Below are 18,565 nucleotides of genomic sequence, written 5' to 3' on the forward strand. Positions count from 1 at the left end.
CCCATTCTAAAAATCGCCGAAATCGGACCATAGGGTTTTAAGGCCCCATATATCGAACACGAGGACCTCGGTGCTTCTAGTCTAATATTATGGTTTCCAACTTTCAATCGACTTTATACAATATATATAACGAATATGTGGGTCAAATTGTGTATTACATAATATAAATAAAGTCAAATAAATAAATTGCGAGAGTATAAAATGTTCGGTTACACCCGAACTTAGTCCTTCCTTACTTGTTATTCTATGATTAGTGGCAACAAAATTACAATTAGTGGTAAAAGGTTTTAAAGGAAAAAATAATTTTCGTAAGATTTATAGAAATTTTAATTGTTAATATATATGTATGCATATGTATACTTACACGGAAATATATCTGTGTATCGATTTTTGTTTGATGCTGTTTCTGATGCCGAATAGCTGAGGTCTGTCGCAACAAATGCCAATTCTTTATACTCCCTTATTACTTTCTCTGCTTTAGTTAATGTTTTATAGTAAATGGCGAAAGTCTTTCCGGCAATGTCACCGAGTGAGTCTTCGATTACATGACATGAATCTTTCTGCCTAAAATCAAAGAGTTTAGTTAGATAACACGACGAAATTTTTTTAAAATAAATTATATGTATGGCTCAGATTGTTATTACATATTGATAGCAAAATAGAGCAACGAAAATTCAATTATTCAGCCCTATCACGCAATTCATCGTACACTGTTTTTTCGGAAAAGTTACGAAATTGCTTTCATGCAATTCGATTATCTGAAAAAGTAAGTTCGAAATTCGTAAAGTGACATTCACAGAATACATTTGAATCGTCAAATTCGGAAGTTTTTTTAAATTATTCTACGACGCGTTTTTGCTAACGGAAAAATTTAAGAATATACTAAAAAAGAAGAAATAAAGCAAAATAAAAGGTTCAAATGTAAGTTTTTACTGAATTTAAGTTAATTGCATTTGTTAAGGATAAAATATATTTCAATTTGATTTCCACAGGTCTAAAGTAATAACCACGAAACAACAATATGCGCTTCTGCTTGAACTTTTGCAGCAAAAGCCCGAAATGGCGCAGGGTTTTTCAAAGTGTCCTAAGGAAGTAGCAGCGGAATTTTGGAGTAAAGTAGCCGATGAACTCAACAGTGTAGGCCCCCCCCCACTAAAGACATTTCAAGCTGGAAGAAGGTAACGTATTATAGTTCTTTTAATTATTGAAACTAAAAGAATAATTTATATATTCTATAATTTATTTTTTAAAAGGTATGGCTAGATTGGAAGGCATATATTAAAAGGAAATTGGCCGAAAACAAAAAAGAACAGTCAGCTACTGGTGGCGGTCGAAATAGACAGCACCATTTCAGCGAATTGGAAGAAGCTGTAATCAAATTAACGGCGTTAGAGACGAGTACTAACGGCATACAAAACACAGTGAGTGTGGGTTTATCAATGGCAGTTGACACTGATGAGGCCGAGGCCGATATATCGCTGCCTTCGATGAGTTGTAGCCCTGCACTGCCAAGACACAGTACTAAGCCACCAGAAACAAATACAATTGATTTAGTAAAAGAACAACTTTTACTTCAAAAAGATTTTCAAAAAAAAGGTTTTTGAAAAGTTAGACGATCTTTCTTCAGATATGCGCCGATTATGCGACCTAAAGAAAGCAGAAGTGGAAGAAATCGGTAGGCATAATAGAGCAATGGAAAATTTAATTGCTGCAAAAAATTCTATTAAGCAGCAAATGTTGCAAGTAGAGCAACAAAGTTTGCATTATCAAAAATATTTAAATAAATAAAAATTTAATTAAACCTCCAAAAATATATCGTGTTAAATTTATTTAGTATATTATATTCGTGTAAGTGTTCTACATATAGCCTGTCTTATCTGTGAAGCTTCATCATTATAAGTTGATGAGATGATATCATCATTTTCAGAAAAATTATTTGGTTCTGAAACATTTTCTAAAGCTTCATCAGGTACACGAAACTGGATGCAAACATTGTGCAACGCTGCCGCATCATTAACGATTTGAGATGCCTTCCATGGCTCGTAGTGAAGTTCACGAGCACTCATAAGACATCTAAATCGATTTTTAAAAACACCGATTGTTCTTTCTACAATATTTCTCGCCTTTGCATGTATTTCATTATACTTCTCTTCCGGGCTTCCTGAGAAAGGTGTTCGAAAAGGTGTCATTAACCATGGTTCTAGGGCATATCCAGCATCTTCTAAAAATTGTAATTTTGAAAGTTTGTAAAGAGTTATGACAATTTTTATACATATGTATACATGTATGTAGGTATAATACCCAAAAGCCAAGTGTACCCCATCGAGGTACTTTTTCTCAAAAAAATAACGCGCACTGCTAACATTCCATATATGGGAGTCATGATTGCTCCCAGGATACTGAGCGTTTACATAACGTATTTTCATATTATTGTCGCATGTCTGCAAAACATTGAATAAGAAGTTTGACATGTGAATTTGCTACCTTACTTACTAAAGTATTCTTTGCGATTATAATAGAGAAACTTATCTTTTGTTAGAGCAACGATTTTAATGTGTGTCCCGTCTACACACAAAATCGCACCTGGAAATCCGTATTTCTGATAGAAATCCCTCTTGGCTTGTCTTTTTTCATCGCTACTTAAATTTAGATTTATCCACTGAGGGCACAGATGGGACTGAAGCGATGCTAATACATCTTTTAAGACGCAACAAAATGTAGACTGAGCCATTGGAATATCGAAGTCCTTGCCTACTCCATGCTGGTAGCCTCCCTCAGCAAAAAAGCGTAAAACTGAAGACAAACGATGAAGTAAAGATATAGATGAAGTCCTTGAAGAACTTGCATTCCTCTCAAAAACGCCGAGGACATACGTAAAGGCCGCCTTATTTAAGCGAAAATTTTTAACAAACCTGTTTTGAGAAACTCCTTTGAATAAAGTATAACTATTTTTATAGAACCTGAGTATGTACGTTGTTTCGCCTAACTCCAGAGGGTTGCTAAAGTCCCTAAGTGATTTTCTTTGAAGTTTTAGATCGCGGCGGGTTCTCTCTCGTTCTTCCTCCATCAGCAAAAATACATACATCAGCGAATACGTTTTTTTGTTCATAAATTCAACTATATCATAAAAGTTTTCAGTTTTCTTTATCAAAATATACATAATTTTCTCAACCCAGCTGATTTCGAAATGTCAAAATCCAAATTTTAAGTATGGTAACAAAGTTTCGAGTTCACATGGATTCAGTGATATAGCAAATTATTCCTATTCGTAGCGAACATTCGTATTCGTAGCTTTGCTACGATGGATTGCGTGATAGGGCTGATTAGCAATGATTGTTTTCGAATCAAATGACATCAATCTATTAGTTGACATATTCTATTTAAATGGCTACATATATATGTAAGTATGTATATATTCTTTGCATATTTGTTTGCCCATTTCAGATATAGTGGGGGATGATCGAGTGTGATGAATTCTGGGTAACGCTAATGAATTATCTCCTTCATGACCTTAAATTTCCTGGATTAGGTAACAATTACTTATAAAATGGTTTATGAATAGAATTGCTTATTAAGATTCTGGTTAATCCCTGCGCTGGTAGTGGTGTCATTCCGTCATCTAACTAAGTATGATGTGCAGAAGTATGACACAGCAGAAATTACTGAGGTACCAATGTCGCAACCGTCTCCGTCCCCTTTATTTGCTTGTTTATATTTAAGATACCCATTATTGTCTATTGTTATACAGTTATCCCCGCTTAAGTGACACCTCGTTTAAGTCTTGCATGTTAAGAGGGGACACTTGCGCGGGGATTAATTTAGTTTGAAGCGGTCCAACTATTGCCCTATAATAACTAATTGTGTAAACACGGCAGAGAGTTCTATCAGAAATGTTTTTTGTAACACTCAAAAGAGTGTACAATGTACCTCAGGAAAATTTATATTTGTACATTGTTATTTTTCTCAATTTTTATTCAACCTTTGCATATTATATTCATGTTTGATGTTAGATGTTAGTAAGTAGTATTTAAAGAAACAAAAACATATACCATGCTAAACCAAAAGGTAACAAAATTAATAAAACTTCATTTTATACCATAGAAAATATAGTGGAACTTCCATAACTCGAACTTTTGAATTGGTAATAGCGTTTAGAAATCAAATTTCATACAAATCAGCTTCCATATCTCAAACTTCTATAACTCGAACTCTTAAATTGGCAATAGAAGTCAAATTTCATACAAATTTCCTTCCATAAGTCGAACTTTTCGGCCAGGGCTTAATACAAAATTTAAAATTTTACTATCGATGCACAATTTTAAAGGAGTACCTATATCCGTATGGAGGCGAACAAAAAATATGATATTACACTGACAGATTTTATAAATCGTGTAACAAAGGCATGAAATACAGACGTCAAGAACTAAGCAATTGCAAAATTCAACAAACAAAATTACAGAATACATGTTTTAACGTATTTAAATATAACTTTTTTCGAATTAAATAACTAAAATTGGGGGTAAATCTATATTTTACAGCTTTTGAAAAAATTATGTTTTAATGAAAATTTCTATAACTCGAAGTCGCTCTAACTCGAAGTTTTTTTGTGGATTATGGTGATTCGAGTTAGAGAAGTTCCACTGTAGCTATTTGTGCAAAATTCTAAAATTTAATTAAGTATTATTTAACTTTTGAATGAAATGTTTTCGATTTATTAATATGAAATTGGCCCCCGTTTTTGTTTTTCAAAAGTTTTAGCCAATTTGCCATAGAATTGGCCAACTTTTACAGTACTGAAAGATTTATATTCGCCCATTATCATTAGTGGCTTGTTTTAGCTGTTTTGAGCTGTCATACTGCTTTGCTCAGCTAAAAAATGTTGCGAAAAGTATGTCCAATAAATACTCTATTGAATTCACTGTCCAGAAAATCCATATATATTTTGCTTTCACACGATTCGGACAAGGCAAATGGGTGACTTCCAATTGGCGCTAAGAGCAGCCCATTAGAGATCCACCGCCATGTTTGCTCTTATAGTAAGTATGGCGAAGGTGCCGTAAATCCCTCCAATACTTATGATCCATCTAAAATTAATGTTTTCTAATCACAAAATATCAAATTTACTCTACCAGTCGTAACGCCTTACACAGTAAATAATTTTTACGTGAGATAAAAATGCTATACAAACATTTCTGGAACAAACGTTTTGGGAAGTGAATTAACGTACTTCAAATTGTTATGGTAATTGTTCAGGAACGAATCAAGATTATTTTTAATGGAAGTTTTGAAGATTTTAACTTGTGAAATTAATGAAGACTGAGATGATTTGTGGTTTTTGTGAAATAAGTGTTTAATATCACCTATTTTTTTACGTTTTTTGTGCGATCCCCCTTTAGTATTATTTTATATTGTCTTTAGCAGAGTCTTAAAGCAATAAAAGTGTTAAAGTTAGGTGTGGAAATTTGCAGATGTATTTGCAATCGTCAAAATACTAATGCACTATGAATTCACTATTTTTACCTTCAAACTCATTATAACGAGCTATGAAAGGTAGGAAAGAAGGTTATATGTATCGACGTTATTTCAATCTGTGTACGATTTAATAGAGGAGACGTTATACGTTTTTGTTCTAATTATAATGGCTGTGGAAATTAACTGCATTAATTTGATAATTTACTTGTTTCCTACATGATTTTTTATATGTTATTATTCTTTTAGGTGGAGTTTGGGGGTTGAATGGGGGAAACTATAACGAAAAATCATGTGAAGCTTTTTTCTCGCTTTCTTAAATATTTTTACAAGCCTTAGAAAATTTTGATGCTCCGACCAAGACCATGAGGAATATTTTTTCGCATCATTGCCATATAAGTACAATTACCATATATTTAAAATATTTTTCTAAATTTTTTATTTGCGACAATCTTGCAACTATGCGAGACTATTTTACTGACATTTGACGCAAATCACAACCATCTGCTGATTCAATGCGCGAGTTAGCGATGCTGAAGATAGCCTAAGTAAATTTCACACTTAACCTAAACAAACAATAAAAATTCCTGCATTATTAACACAACAGACAGAATCCCATAACGAAAAACTGATAAGCATAGCAAAACTATATTTGTTCTAGCAAGATAATGGATATCGAATTACAACAAAGAAGTTGCATGCAGATAACAGCAGCCGCATTCCATTAGTATAAAAGGCACTAAGATTATAAAATGTAGTCAGTAAGAAATTAAGAATAAATTAATAAAAAAGGCAACACGAAAATAAGTGTACTGCTCAAATAAATATAATCTCTTTTACTCACGACAAACAACAGTACGTTAACTGGGGGCTCAAACCGGTCTTTAAGCCATCTCTATCCATTGAGGAAAAGGATAGAAAAAATTCCACGGGAAGTAGGACTTCCATCACTAGATCTTTGAAAAAGGTGCTTAAAATTTAACAAAGATAAAGTTAATATTCCTGCAAAATCTGGAAAAGAATAACGGATAAGTCTTGATATATAGATAAAACAGTCAAGCAACGTTATACCAACGGACATCACAACACGCTGGAATCTCATCAAAAGAGACAAAAGCCGTTCAATTTGCGCCGTCCCTTATTAAACACCGACGTCAAGATGACAACACAAGAAATCGCAAGCTAGAGAGCACAAATCGCTGCTCTGACCACAACGCTCACTGAAACTCAACAAAGGTTGAATTCGTTCGAAACCTACGCAACACCTAACGTCACAGTCACAAACCAATACAAGGACTACCTCCAAATAATCAATTTCGCTGAAACCCTCAAAAAAGAGAACGAAATCCTTCATCAGCAGAAATTTTTAAGTGTAAACCAGACATGCAATGAAGAACTACAATCGCTTACACCAGAATACGAGAACGATGATTACGAAACAGGCAGCGCTTTTTTAAGTCGCATGAACGATTTGCCGTGTCTGTAACACCACTGCAGGGATACAGGCAAACTTATTAACATCCTGATTGACACTGGAGCAACAAACAATTATATAAGTACAAAATGTAACTTAGGTAATGCTATTCAAATTAAACCTGTAAAAGTGAAAACTCTCATGGTTACTCAATAACCAAATCAAAAAAAATAATTACATTGTTAGAACATAATCTCACATTTTTTGAAACAGATGCATTAGAAGAATTTGATATGCTTCTGGGTGAACAGAGTCTTATAAAAATTAAGGCAGAGATCAACCTTTTCGAGTACACGCTCAGTTATAAATATAGGGCCAAGAAAGAAAGTGAGTCTGTGCAAAAAATAAATTATACGGTTAATAGTGAAAAATATAGAGCAGAAATCGAAGAAATAATGCAAAGAAATGAAGACACAAATGAAGTGCTACTATATACTACCACGGAACAAGCTACCATTAGAACGAAATCCGAAGATCCTATTTGGACCAAGCAATATCCGTCGGATAGCGATTTCATTAACAAAGAAATTAACAAACTTTTAGAAAATGAAATAATTCAACCCAGCAAAAGTCCGTATAACTCTGTCATTTGGACAGTCGCAAAAAAAGATACCGATGAACAAGGGAAACCTAAGCTCAGAATGGTCGTAGACTTTCAGAAACTAAACACACAAACTGTTACAGATAGATATCCCATACCTGATGTGGCTATGACGATACAGAATTTAGGAAACGCAAAAGTATTTTCAACTCTAGACTTAGAGTCCAGTTTCCATCAGAGCCTTATTAATAAATCGGACAGGGAAAAACTGGCTTTCAGTGTAAATGGAGCTAACTACGAATTTCTTCGTATGCCGTTCGGATGATATCCTTAGACCATATATCGGGAAGTTCGCGTACGTTTATATAGACGATGTTCTCATTTATAAATATCAGCATAATCATAAAAGCGCTTCACCAGGCCAATATGAAAATCTCTAACGAGAAATCTCACTTTTTCAAATACTCTGTGGAATACTTAGAGCATATAATTAAATACAACAAGATTACAGTTGACCCAACAAAAATACAGACTATTAAATATTTCCATATTCCTACAACACTGAAGGAACTCAGATCCTTCCTAGGTCTCGCAAGTTACTATAGAAAATTTATAAAGAATTTTGCAGCCATCGTCAAAACTCTCACTACGTTCCTCAGAGGAGAGAACGCTGGCGTATCAAAGAATCAAAGTGCAAAAATAAAAATCACTTTAGACGAACCTGCACTGGAAGCACTGAACATAATAAAAGAAGAACTGCAAGCCCAGGTTGAACTCTTCCAACCAAGTTTTAACAAACCTTTCGAATTAACCACAGATGCTAGCAATTACGCTATAGGAGCCGTATCAAAACCAAAAACCCTTATCATTTATTTCACGAACGCTCAGTGAAATAGAATACTCCACAAATGGGAAAGAGCTACTCGTAATTGTGTGGTCACTACAGAAACTACGTAACTATTTGTATGGTATAGCAGATTTAACAATATACACCGACCATCAATCTCTAATATTCTCCATATCAGAAAAAAACCACAATACAAAATTAAAAAGATGGAAAAATTTCATTGAAGAGTATGGTGCAAAAATCGTTTACAAACCCGGACATCAGAACGTGGTCGCTGATGCACTTTCTCGTCAGCAAATAAACAACACTTCAAATTCTGATGACTCCCAACATTCAACACAAAGCTCACCAACACAAAGACTCAAACGATTAAAAAGCCAGTAAACTCCTTTAGAAACCAAATTATTGTAAGACGGTCAGATCAGAACCCCGTTGAAATATTCTCACAAAACATATTTTCTAACAGCCGACACACAGTCTTTTTTAATACGAAAACTGAATTACTAGATAGACTAAAAAATGTAATTAGACCAAAGATAACTAATGCTCTGCAAATAGACGAGCAAATGTTATTTTACGTCGAAAATGACATTATCGACACATTCCCAACAGTATCGATTGTACTAACGCAAAAATTGGTGGACGATATTACCGAAACCGAACAACAAAAACAAATCATAAATGACATACATAAATGTGCACACATAAACTACAGGAGGAAATTTCCCTAAAATATTACTGGCCAAACATACGTAACGCTTGTAAAAAAGAAGTACAAGACTGTGAAATCTGTCTCACAAACAAATACGAACGCCGACCAAACAAACAACCAATTGGTTCCGCACCAACGCCAAACAAAGTAGGCGAATACATACACTTAGACTTATTCTACATGAGCGATAACGTATACATTAGCTCAACGGACAAATACGTCGACGAGATTCTTTCATAAATATACCCAAACGCAAAATTTTTAATGACTGATAACGATCTATCGTTTACAAGCATATGTGCACAACAAATCTACAAACGATTACAAATAACGCACACAAAAACGCCAGCATTCCATTCTACTACAGACGGTCAAGTTGAAAGGACGCATAGCACAATTATCGAAATCGCACAAGTTTTAGCTGACCAGGATAATTCAGCACCGGAAGACCAAATTTTCGAAGTTGTTCGGCAGTACAACCAAACCATACATTCCGTTACCAACGAGAAACCCGAGGACGTGTTTTATAATCAAAGGGGGTATCCCGACATCCAAGAACGAATACAACAAAACCAGGAAAGAGTCTTGCGTCATCATAATCGCAATCGAAAGCAGCTGAACTATAATCCAGGTGACGTAATATTTTCAAGACGCACAGGCGTAATAAGAACGTAAGAAAATACGCGAAGCTCGTTGTAAAAAAAGATAACGGAAAAACTGTATCGACTAATAAAGGACGGATTATCCATAAGGATAATATAGAGTAAAGGCATATATGGAATAATTTTCTTTTTACTTTTCCCTATCGCATTATGCGACAATATCATTCCCAATATTTATAGACCAAAAAGATCACCTAACTTTCTTGGTTCCATGTTAAAATTCATCACTGGCACACCAGACCACGATGACCTAGTGGAAATCAAAACTTCACTTAATTTTCTAATATAAAATAATAATAAGCAAAACTTAATTAATTCATAGTTCGAAAGAATATTCGAAAGCCTTGACCCCAAAGCAATAACCGAAAGCATTGTTATATCAGAAGTTTATAATTAACTAAAATCAATAACTAACACTATTAATTTCGCGAAAAATAAAAAATTTTACTCTGGCACACTTAACTTGATTGATGTGCATTATTTAATAAACCATGAAAAGTTAGATCTTCCAATAATTAATATATCAGAATATGGCAACATTCATATATATTACCTACAACAAGCAATTATAACAATATACAAATATCCTATCCTTGAAACTAAATGTAGCTTATTTAATGTATATTTTTTGGAATTTCTTGCATTCAATGCTTTCCTGCGAGTTGCAATAGGTGCCCCCACTCGCTTGCGGTGAAATTCGGTGTCCTTTTATTGTTTCCATCCATTTCCCAGATTCTAAATTTATTCGTCGCAAAGTTATTTTTCATCAACAATAATTTCAATTTGTCAGATGGTATTTGTAAACAAATGTTTTTCATTGTGCTGCCATATATCGTAATAGAATTTTATAGAAAATAAGCATCGACTGTGAAACGCAAATGACTACTCAGTCAATAACAATGCTTAGCTAAGTTTTTATTTGGGCACAACTTAAGTACGAACTGTGAAACCGGGCATTAGTAAATCTCACACTTAACCTAAACAAACAATAAAAATTTCTGCATTATAAACACAACAGACAGAATTCCATAACGAAAAACTGATAAGCATAACAAAACTATATTTGTTCTAGCAAGATAATGGATATCGAATTACAACATAGAAGTTGCATGCAGATAACAGCAGCCGCATTCCATTAGTATAAATAGCACTAAGATTATAAAATGTAGTCAGTAAGAAATTATGAATAAAATAATAAAAAAGGCAACACGAAAATAAGTGTACTGCCCAAATAATAAAACTCGCGCATTTGTAATAAAATGGCAAATATATTTCCTACTTTTCATAATTTTTAAAGATTTTTGCTTTTTATTATTCTTGGCTACTTTCTACAAATAAAGAAGTAAAGAAGGGCTAAGTTCGGTTGTGACCGAACATTCTCTCTCGCAATTTATTTATTTAATATTATATAATACAAAATTTGGCCCACATATTGGTCATATATATGGTATAAAAGCCGTTGAAAGTTGGAAACCCTAATACTGGGTAAGAAGCACCGAGGTCCTCATGTTCGATTTATGGGGCCTTGAAAACCTATGGTCCGATTTCGGCGATTTTAAGAAAGGGGCTGCCACACTATAAATGCAGTATTTATGCAAAGTTCTGTTCCGGATGGAGTCATATGTGAAAGTTCACGTAAGCGAGGAAAGTTTCTGACTGTCATTCACTTGGGAGTGGCCAGTAACGATTCTTTTGCATGTGGCTCAAGCAGCTCACGACTTCCGGTCTTAGACCAAGTATCTGGGTAGCCAACAGACATCCGTTTGGAGGCGAGCTAAAGTGAGAAGGCGAAACCCGCTTATGCGGTTGTGCGTAGGGTTTGGGACCCACCACATAAAAACACAACGAAAAGAACTAACCAGCCTCGGATGAGAGACCCCCATTTTGATGACGACCGCTGCAAACGTTTAAAGGACTACGAATTAAGGGCAAGCACCTGGAATGTCCGGACCCTTAATTGCGAAGGTGCCTCTGCCCAGCTGGTTGATGTCCTCGTAAGAGTAAAGGCTGACATCACCGCAATCCAAGAAATGCGATGGACGGGACAAGGACGGAAGAAGGTGGGTCCTTGTGACATCTACTACAGCGGTCATATAAAGGAGCGCAAATTCGGTGTGGGATTCGTGGTGGGAGAGAGACTCCGTCGTCGAGTCCTGGCATTCACTCCGCTGGATGAACGTCTAGCCACAATCCGCATCAAAGCGAGGTTCTTCAACATATCGCTGATTTGCGCCCACGCCCCGACGGAAGAGAAGGACGAAGTGATCAAAGATACCTTCTATGAGCGCCTAGAACGTACCTATGAGCGCATCTGAACGATTTTCTACTCGACTTGCACTCCTGCTCTCTGAGAGCACTCATCAGCATCTCGGTATAAGGGAGCTGTGGGACGGCATATCAAACTCCTTACATACAGCTGCAACCGAAACCATTGGTTTTCGGAAAAGTCAAAAAAACAGCTGGTATGATGAGGATTGCCGTCTCGCAGTGGAGAGAAAACAGACTGCCTACCTCGCAATGTTGCGATCGACCGAACACGAGCGGGATGGGAAAGATACCGAGAGCTGAATAGGGAAGCGAGACGCATTTGTAGACAAAAAAAGAAAGAGGCCGAAATGCGTGAGTATGAAGAGCTTGACAAGCTGGCCGACAGAGGTACTGCTCGAAAATGTTACGAAAAGATCCGGCGACTAACTGAAGGTTTCAAGACCGGAGCACACTCCTGTAGGACCCCCAGAGGTGATCTAGTTATTGGTGACCAGAGTATACTGAGTTTGTGGAGGGAACACTTCTCCAGCCTGCTGAATGGCAGTGAAAGTACAACAACAGGAGATGGCGAAGCCGATTCCCCAATCGACGACGATGGAGCAGATGTTCCATTGCCCGACCGTGAAGAAATTCGAATAGCAATTACCCGCTTGAAGAACAATAAGGCAGCGGGGGCCGATGGATTACCGGCCGAGCTATTCAAATACGGCGGCGAAGAGCTGATAAGGTGCTTGCATCAGCTTCTTTGCAGAATATGGTCGGAAGAAAGCATGCCTGACGATTGGAATCTCACTGTACTCTGCCCTATATACAAAAAGGGAGACCCCACAATTTGCGCCAATTACCGTGGGATAAGCCTCCTCAACATCGCGTATAAGGTTCTGTCGAGCGTATTGTGTGAAAAACTAAAGCCCACCGTCAACAAACTGATTGGACCTTATCAGTGTGGCTTTAGACCTGGAAAATCAACAACAGACCAGATATTCACCATGCGCCAAATTTTGGAGAAGACCCGTGAAAAAAGGATCGACACACTCCATCTCTTTGTCGACTTTAAAGCTGCTTTCGACAGCACGAAAAGGAGCTGCCTTTATGCCGCGATGTCTGAATTTGGTATCCCCGCAAAACTAATACGGCTGTGTAAGCTGACATTGAGCAACACCAAAAGCTCCGTCAGGATCGGGAAGGACCTCTCCGAGCCGTTCGATACCAGACGAGGTTTCAGACAAGGTGACTCACTATCGTGCGACTTCTTTAACTTGATGCTGGAAAAAAATTATAAGAGCTGCAGAGCTAAATAGAGAAGGTACAATCTTCCACAAGAGTGTACAGCTACCGGCGTACGCCGATGATATCGATATCGTTGGAAACAACACCCTCGCCGTTAGTTCTGCTTTTTCCAGACTGGATAAGGAAGCGAAGCGTATGGGTCTGGTGGTGAACGAGGACAAGACGAAATATCTCCTGTCATCAAACAAACAGTCAGCGCATTCGCGTCTTGGCTCCCACGTCACTGTTGACAGTCATAACTTTGAAGTTGTAGATAATTTCGTCTACCTGGGAACCAGCTTTAACAGCAATAACAATGTCAGCCTGGAAATCCAACGCAGAATCACTCTTGCCAACAGGTGCTACTATGGACTAAGTAGGCAATTGAAAAGTAAAGTCCTCTCTCGACGAACAAAAACCAAAGTCTACAAGTCTCTCATCATTCCCGTCCTACTTTACGGTGCAGAAGCGTGGACGATGTCAACATCCGATGAGACGGCACTAGGAGTTTTCGAGAGAAAGGTTTTGCGGAAGATTTATGGTCCCTTAAGAATTGGCAACGACGAATACCGCAGACGATGGAACGATGAGCTGTATGTGTTATTTGATGACATAGACATATGTAGTCCAGCGAATAAAAAAACAGCGGCTAGGTCATGTTGTTCGAATGGATGAAAGTGCTCCAGCTCTGAAAGTATTCGATGCAGTACCCGCTGGTGGAAGCCGAGGAAGAGGGAGACCTCCACTCCGATGGAAGGACCAGGTGGAGAGGGACCTGGCTTCGCTTGGTATAACCAATTGGCGCCAAACTGCCAGAAGGAGGGATACGTGGCGCGCTGTTTTGGACTCGGCTATAACCGCGTAAGCGGTGTCTACGCCAGTCAAGAAGAAGAAGAACATCAAATGAGTACCCTTATTATTTTGGTCTCATTTCGCTCATTTTGTTACCTTATTTTTTATCCCAGCACACTTAGTAAAACCTACCTCAGTAAAATTGATATTTGTGCACTGTTATTTTTCTATTTTTTTATTTATCCTTTGCATATTTTATTCATTATTGATTTTTTTAGATATTAATAAATCTATATATATAAAAGAAAGTCGTGTTAGTTCAATTATTTATAGATAAAGAATGGCTGAACCGATTTGACATAAATTTGGTTTGGAGGTAGCTTAGGACCAGGGGCAGAAAATAGGATACTTTTTAATCCATTTTCGTGACGACAACGTGAATAAACGGCTAGGTTAGCTATGCGAAATCGTCTATCGTCGAACAAATAGATTATTTGCGAAGCTCAAGAAGAAATTTTTCAAATAGTGATTTGAATCGAGAAGCGTTTTAATACGATTGCTGTATTGATTACAGTTTGCATAACACACCAGAATCAAGACATTTTCTAGCAAAAAAATACAACGGTTGTTTTCAAATGACATCATTTGGGGCAGACATGATCGAAGAACGAGGTTTTAATCCGACTTTCAAGGTATATATGTAGGTACTGTATTTATTCCTATGTTTTAACCGTATACCTGGCCGTGTGGCAGTCATGTTACATACTGCAAAGACTCAATTTCGGTATTGCTGTTAAAACAATTCCAATAGGATATTTTAATATATAAATATAACGGGACCTCTACTTCATATAATATGCATGCGGTGTTTGAAAAAGCTTATTGTATACGTTTTTTATTTCGATCCAAAAGTTTGCATTACAAAATTTATTGCTCGAAGTGGTAAACTTTACTTATTGAAAAAGGATTAAATATCACAACGATCTTGATCTATTTTTCTTTTAGAACAGTGCGTTTGTTTATATTTAGTGAATTTTTACCAAGCGTGCTTTTTAATTTTAATTTTTTTTCCTCTACGGGCAATGTAAGGTTTAAATAAAAACGTACATATATTTTTTGCAATAAAAGAATTAAATACGTTTAAAATATATAGTAAAAGAAAGTTGCCCATGTGACAGCCTATTTAACATATATTTAGACAGTACATACTTATATACAAATATAAAAATATTATATTGAATATGAGTTACAACGTTCTGAATCGCCCCGCCTCGAAAAAATGTTCTCGCACTTCCTTCTCCACAATTCCGGATGATTGGCTTAACGGAAAAAATAGAGCTGTTTTAATCTTAAATGCATGGAATATTACAAAATGATCATACCAAAAATTAAACTTTTGGTAGACATTTGAAAAAAAAAATAAATTGCCAATTTAGTTTTTTTTTAAGTTTTTTCATACATATGTACATATAAAAAAATCAAAATGTTGGTAATTTTTGATTGATAACACCGTACATCAGTCGGCTGGGTATTGGATCAAACTTAATTTTTATGGGAGATTGAGCCATAACTAAAAAGCGTTAGTTTTTAAAAAATTGTGCCATTATTTTTTTTAATTTAAATTTTTGAATTATTTTTCAAAGATTCAACCTCGCCTACTTATATGTATGCCAATTGAATAAAAAGGTAAGGTAGATTATGCCCATATTTTTACTTTTTTGGTAACATATGTATGTATGTACATACATACTAGAATTAATAATGGCGTTTCCAGTAAGCTAAATTTCGAAAAACGGAGAGCATACTTTTTTTACTTATGAATTATTCTATTCTCCAGGAAAATTTACATTTTTTACAGAAAAAATTGTGTCATATAGTGTAATAGAGCGTTCCATGCGTTTACATGTGCTGAGCGCACCCTACTGATTTCAAGTCCTTAGGTCAAGTCGATTTTGAATTTGTAGATTCACCATAGAATTCGGGCATCGCAACCTCTTGAAAATACAGAACATAAATTTAAAAAATTAAAATACTTGAATATTCTAGGTTATCAAAATAAAAAAATAACTTAATAACATCCAAAATCAGCTCATTCCTCAATGGTTTGTTTTAGCTGTATTGAGCTGTTATACTGCTTTGTTCAGCTAAAAAAAAATTGCTAAAAGTATGGCCCATAAATGCTCTATTAAATACAGATCAGGACTTAAAGCCGGTAACCGATCTTAGGGAATATTACGCGACTCAAAAAGGCCAGTTGTCGCCAAGATATTCCTTAGCAACCGTGATAAGTTCACTGTCCAGCAATTACATATATATTTTGTCTTTCGACTTGATTGATACATACATTCTTGTTTATAATATTTTCGAATAACGAAAGTTTTGCATATAATTTAAGGCTTACCAAAATAATCGTTTTGAAATCCAAATGTATGAAATGCCAGCACACAACGATAGAAGTAAACATCCGCAAATGCAGATAATAATTAGCGTCAATTGAAAAACAGAGTCAGTTGCAAACTCCAACAGTGCCACATCGTTATAACCAGATCTTGTAAAAAATCGAAAGACTACGTAGTATTCAGTAGCTGGCTTTAACGGCCCATTGCAATATATTTTTTCAGTTATGCATTCACTGAAATTCGAACACATCTCTGATAAACTTTCGGCACAAATTCTACTTCCAATTATATAAGTTATGTAAGATTCATTAGAATATAATCCATTTAACGGATTCCAACGAACTTCTGTAGATTGGTATTGATGAATACAGTTTTTATTATTATTAGCATAGGCATCGTTCCAAGACATAACATATGGCCAACTTTCGTACGAGTTCAAAGAATCAAATCGAAGTTCTGGAGCTGGACTACATCCCTGAAAATACAAAATTACATTTCGTATTAGAATAAATACATGTCTTATGTAATACCTTTAAATAAAAGAAGTAAGGGAGGACTAAGGTCTGGTGTAATCGAATATTTTCCACTGTCGCAATTTGTAATGGTAATTTGCTTGGAAAGTTATTATTGTAGACCTAATATATTAAAAACAAGTAAGGAAGGGCTAAGTTCGGATGTAACCGAACATTTTATACTCTCGCAATTTATTTATTTAACTTTATTTATATTAATAATACACAATTTGACCCACATATTCGTCATATATAGTGCATAAAGTCCATTGAAAGTTGGAAACCATAATATTAGGTTAGAAGCACCGAGGCACTCGTGTTCGATATATGGGGCCTTAAAAACCTATGATCCGATTTCGGCGATTTTTAAAATGCGGCTGCCACACTATAAACATAGTATTTGTGCAAAGCTCTGCACCGATATCTTCACTAGTGCTTACTTTGTATATTGTAAAGTAAACGATTCAGATCGTCTTCAAAGTTCTGGTATATAGGAAGTAGGCGTGGTTGTTAAGCGATTTTGCCTATTTTCACAACATATCATTGGGATGTAAGGAAACTATTACAAACCAAGTTTCATTGAAATCGGTCGAGTAGTTCCTGAGATATGGTTTTTGACCCATAAGTGGGCGACGCCACGCCCCTTTTTCATTTTGTAAAAAAATTTGAGTGTAACTTCCATCCGCCATTTCTTATTAGTTCCTGAGATATGGTTTTTGACCCATAAGTGGGCGACGCCACGCCCCTTTTTCATTTTGTAAAAAAATTTGAGTGTAGCTTCCATCCGCCATTTCTTATGTGAAATTTTGTGTTTCTGACGTTTTTGGTTAGTGAGTTAACCCACTTTTAGTAATTTTCAACCTAACCTTTTTATGGGAGGGGACGTGGTTATTATCCGATTTCTGTCGTATCTGGACTGTATAAGGAAATGGCTAAAAAAAAAACGACTGCAGAAAGTTTGGTTTATATAGCTCTATTGGTTTGCGAGATATATACAAAAAACCTATTTGGGGGCGGGGCCACGCCCACTTCGCCAAAAAAAATACATCCAAATATGCCCCCTCATAGTGCGATCCTTCGCACCAAATTTTATTTCCATAGCTTTATTAATGGCTTAGTTATGGCACTTTATGTGTTTTCGGTTTTCGTCATTTTGTGGGCGTGGCAGTGGTCCGATTTTGCAGGTTGAAAATTACTAAAAGTGGGTTAACTCACTAACCAAAACCGTCAGAAACACTAAATTTCACATAAGAAATGGCAGATGGAAGCTACACTCAGTTTTTTTTTACAAAATGGAAAATGGGCGTGGCGTCGCCCACTTATGGGTCAAAAACCATATCTCAGGAACTACTCGACAGATTTCAATGAAACTTGGTTTGTAATAGTTTCCTTATATCAATGATATGTTGTGAAAATAGGCCAAAATAGGCCGAGCCTACTTCCTATATACCAGAACTTTGAAGACTATCTGAATCGCTTACTTTACAATATATAAAGTAAGCACTAGTGAAGATATCGGTGCAGAGCTTTGCACAAATACTATGTTTATAGTGTGGCAGCCCCATTCTAAAAAACGCCGAAATCGGACCATAGGTTTTTAAGGCCCCATATATCGAACAC

The 18,565-nt window shown here is 36.0% G+C and overlaps 1 protein-coding gene and 2 long non-coding RNA genes across 28 annotated transcripts in view; 1 reads left to right on the top strand and 2 right to left on the bottom strand.

Annotated features, from left to right (window-relative positions):
• Positions 1 to 18,565, bottom strand: part of Ptprq_4 (phosphatidylinositol phosphatase PTPRQ) — a 474,745-nt gene that overhangs the window by 32,655 nt on the left and 423,525 nt on the right. For all 26 annotated transcript variants that reach the window (XM_054235185.1, XM_054235183.1, XM_054235189.1 and 23 more), the window contains 2 exons: positions 16,436 to 16,908; positions 365 to 564 (listed from right to left, as the gene is read on the bottom strand). In XM_054235185.1, the coding sequence (XP_054091160.1) occupies positions 365 to 564; positions 16,436 to 16,908 (673 nt within the window). The remainder of the gene's footprint in view (positions 1 to 364; positions 565 to 16,435; positions 16,909 to 18,565) is intronic.
• On the top strand, positions 4,453 to 7,079 carry LOC128922872 (uncharacterized). The gene is made up of 2 exons (XR_008472065.1): positions 4,453 to 6,436; positions 6,516 to 7,079. It is a non-coding gene; the product is annotated as an uncharacterized LOC128922872 (long non-coding RNA).
• LOC114805181 (uncharacterized) lies at positions 9,014 to 16,427 on the bottom strand. Its single transcript, XR_003753269.2, has 2 exons — positions 15,417 to 16,427; positions 9,014 to 15,353 (listed from the first exon to the last, which is right to left on the bottom strand). It is a non-coding gene; the product is annotated as an uncharacterized LOC114805181 (long non-coding RNA).

This window comes from Zeugodacus cucurbitae, chromosome 6, assembly GCF_028554725.1.
Source record: "Zeugodacus cucurbitae isolate PBARC_wt_2022May chromosome 6, idZeuCucr1.2, whole genome shotgun sequence".
Classification (NCBI taxonomy): Eukaryota; Metazoa; Arthropoda; class Insecta; order Diptera; family Tephritidae; genus Zeugodacus; species Zeugodacus cucurbitae.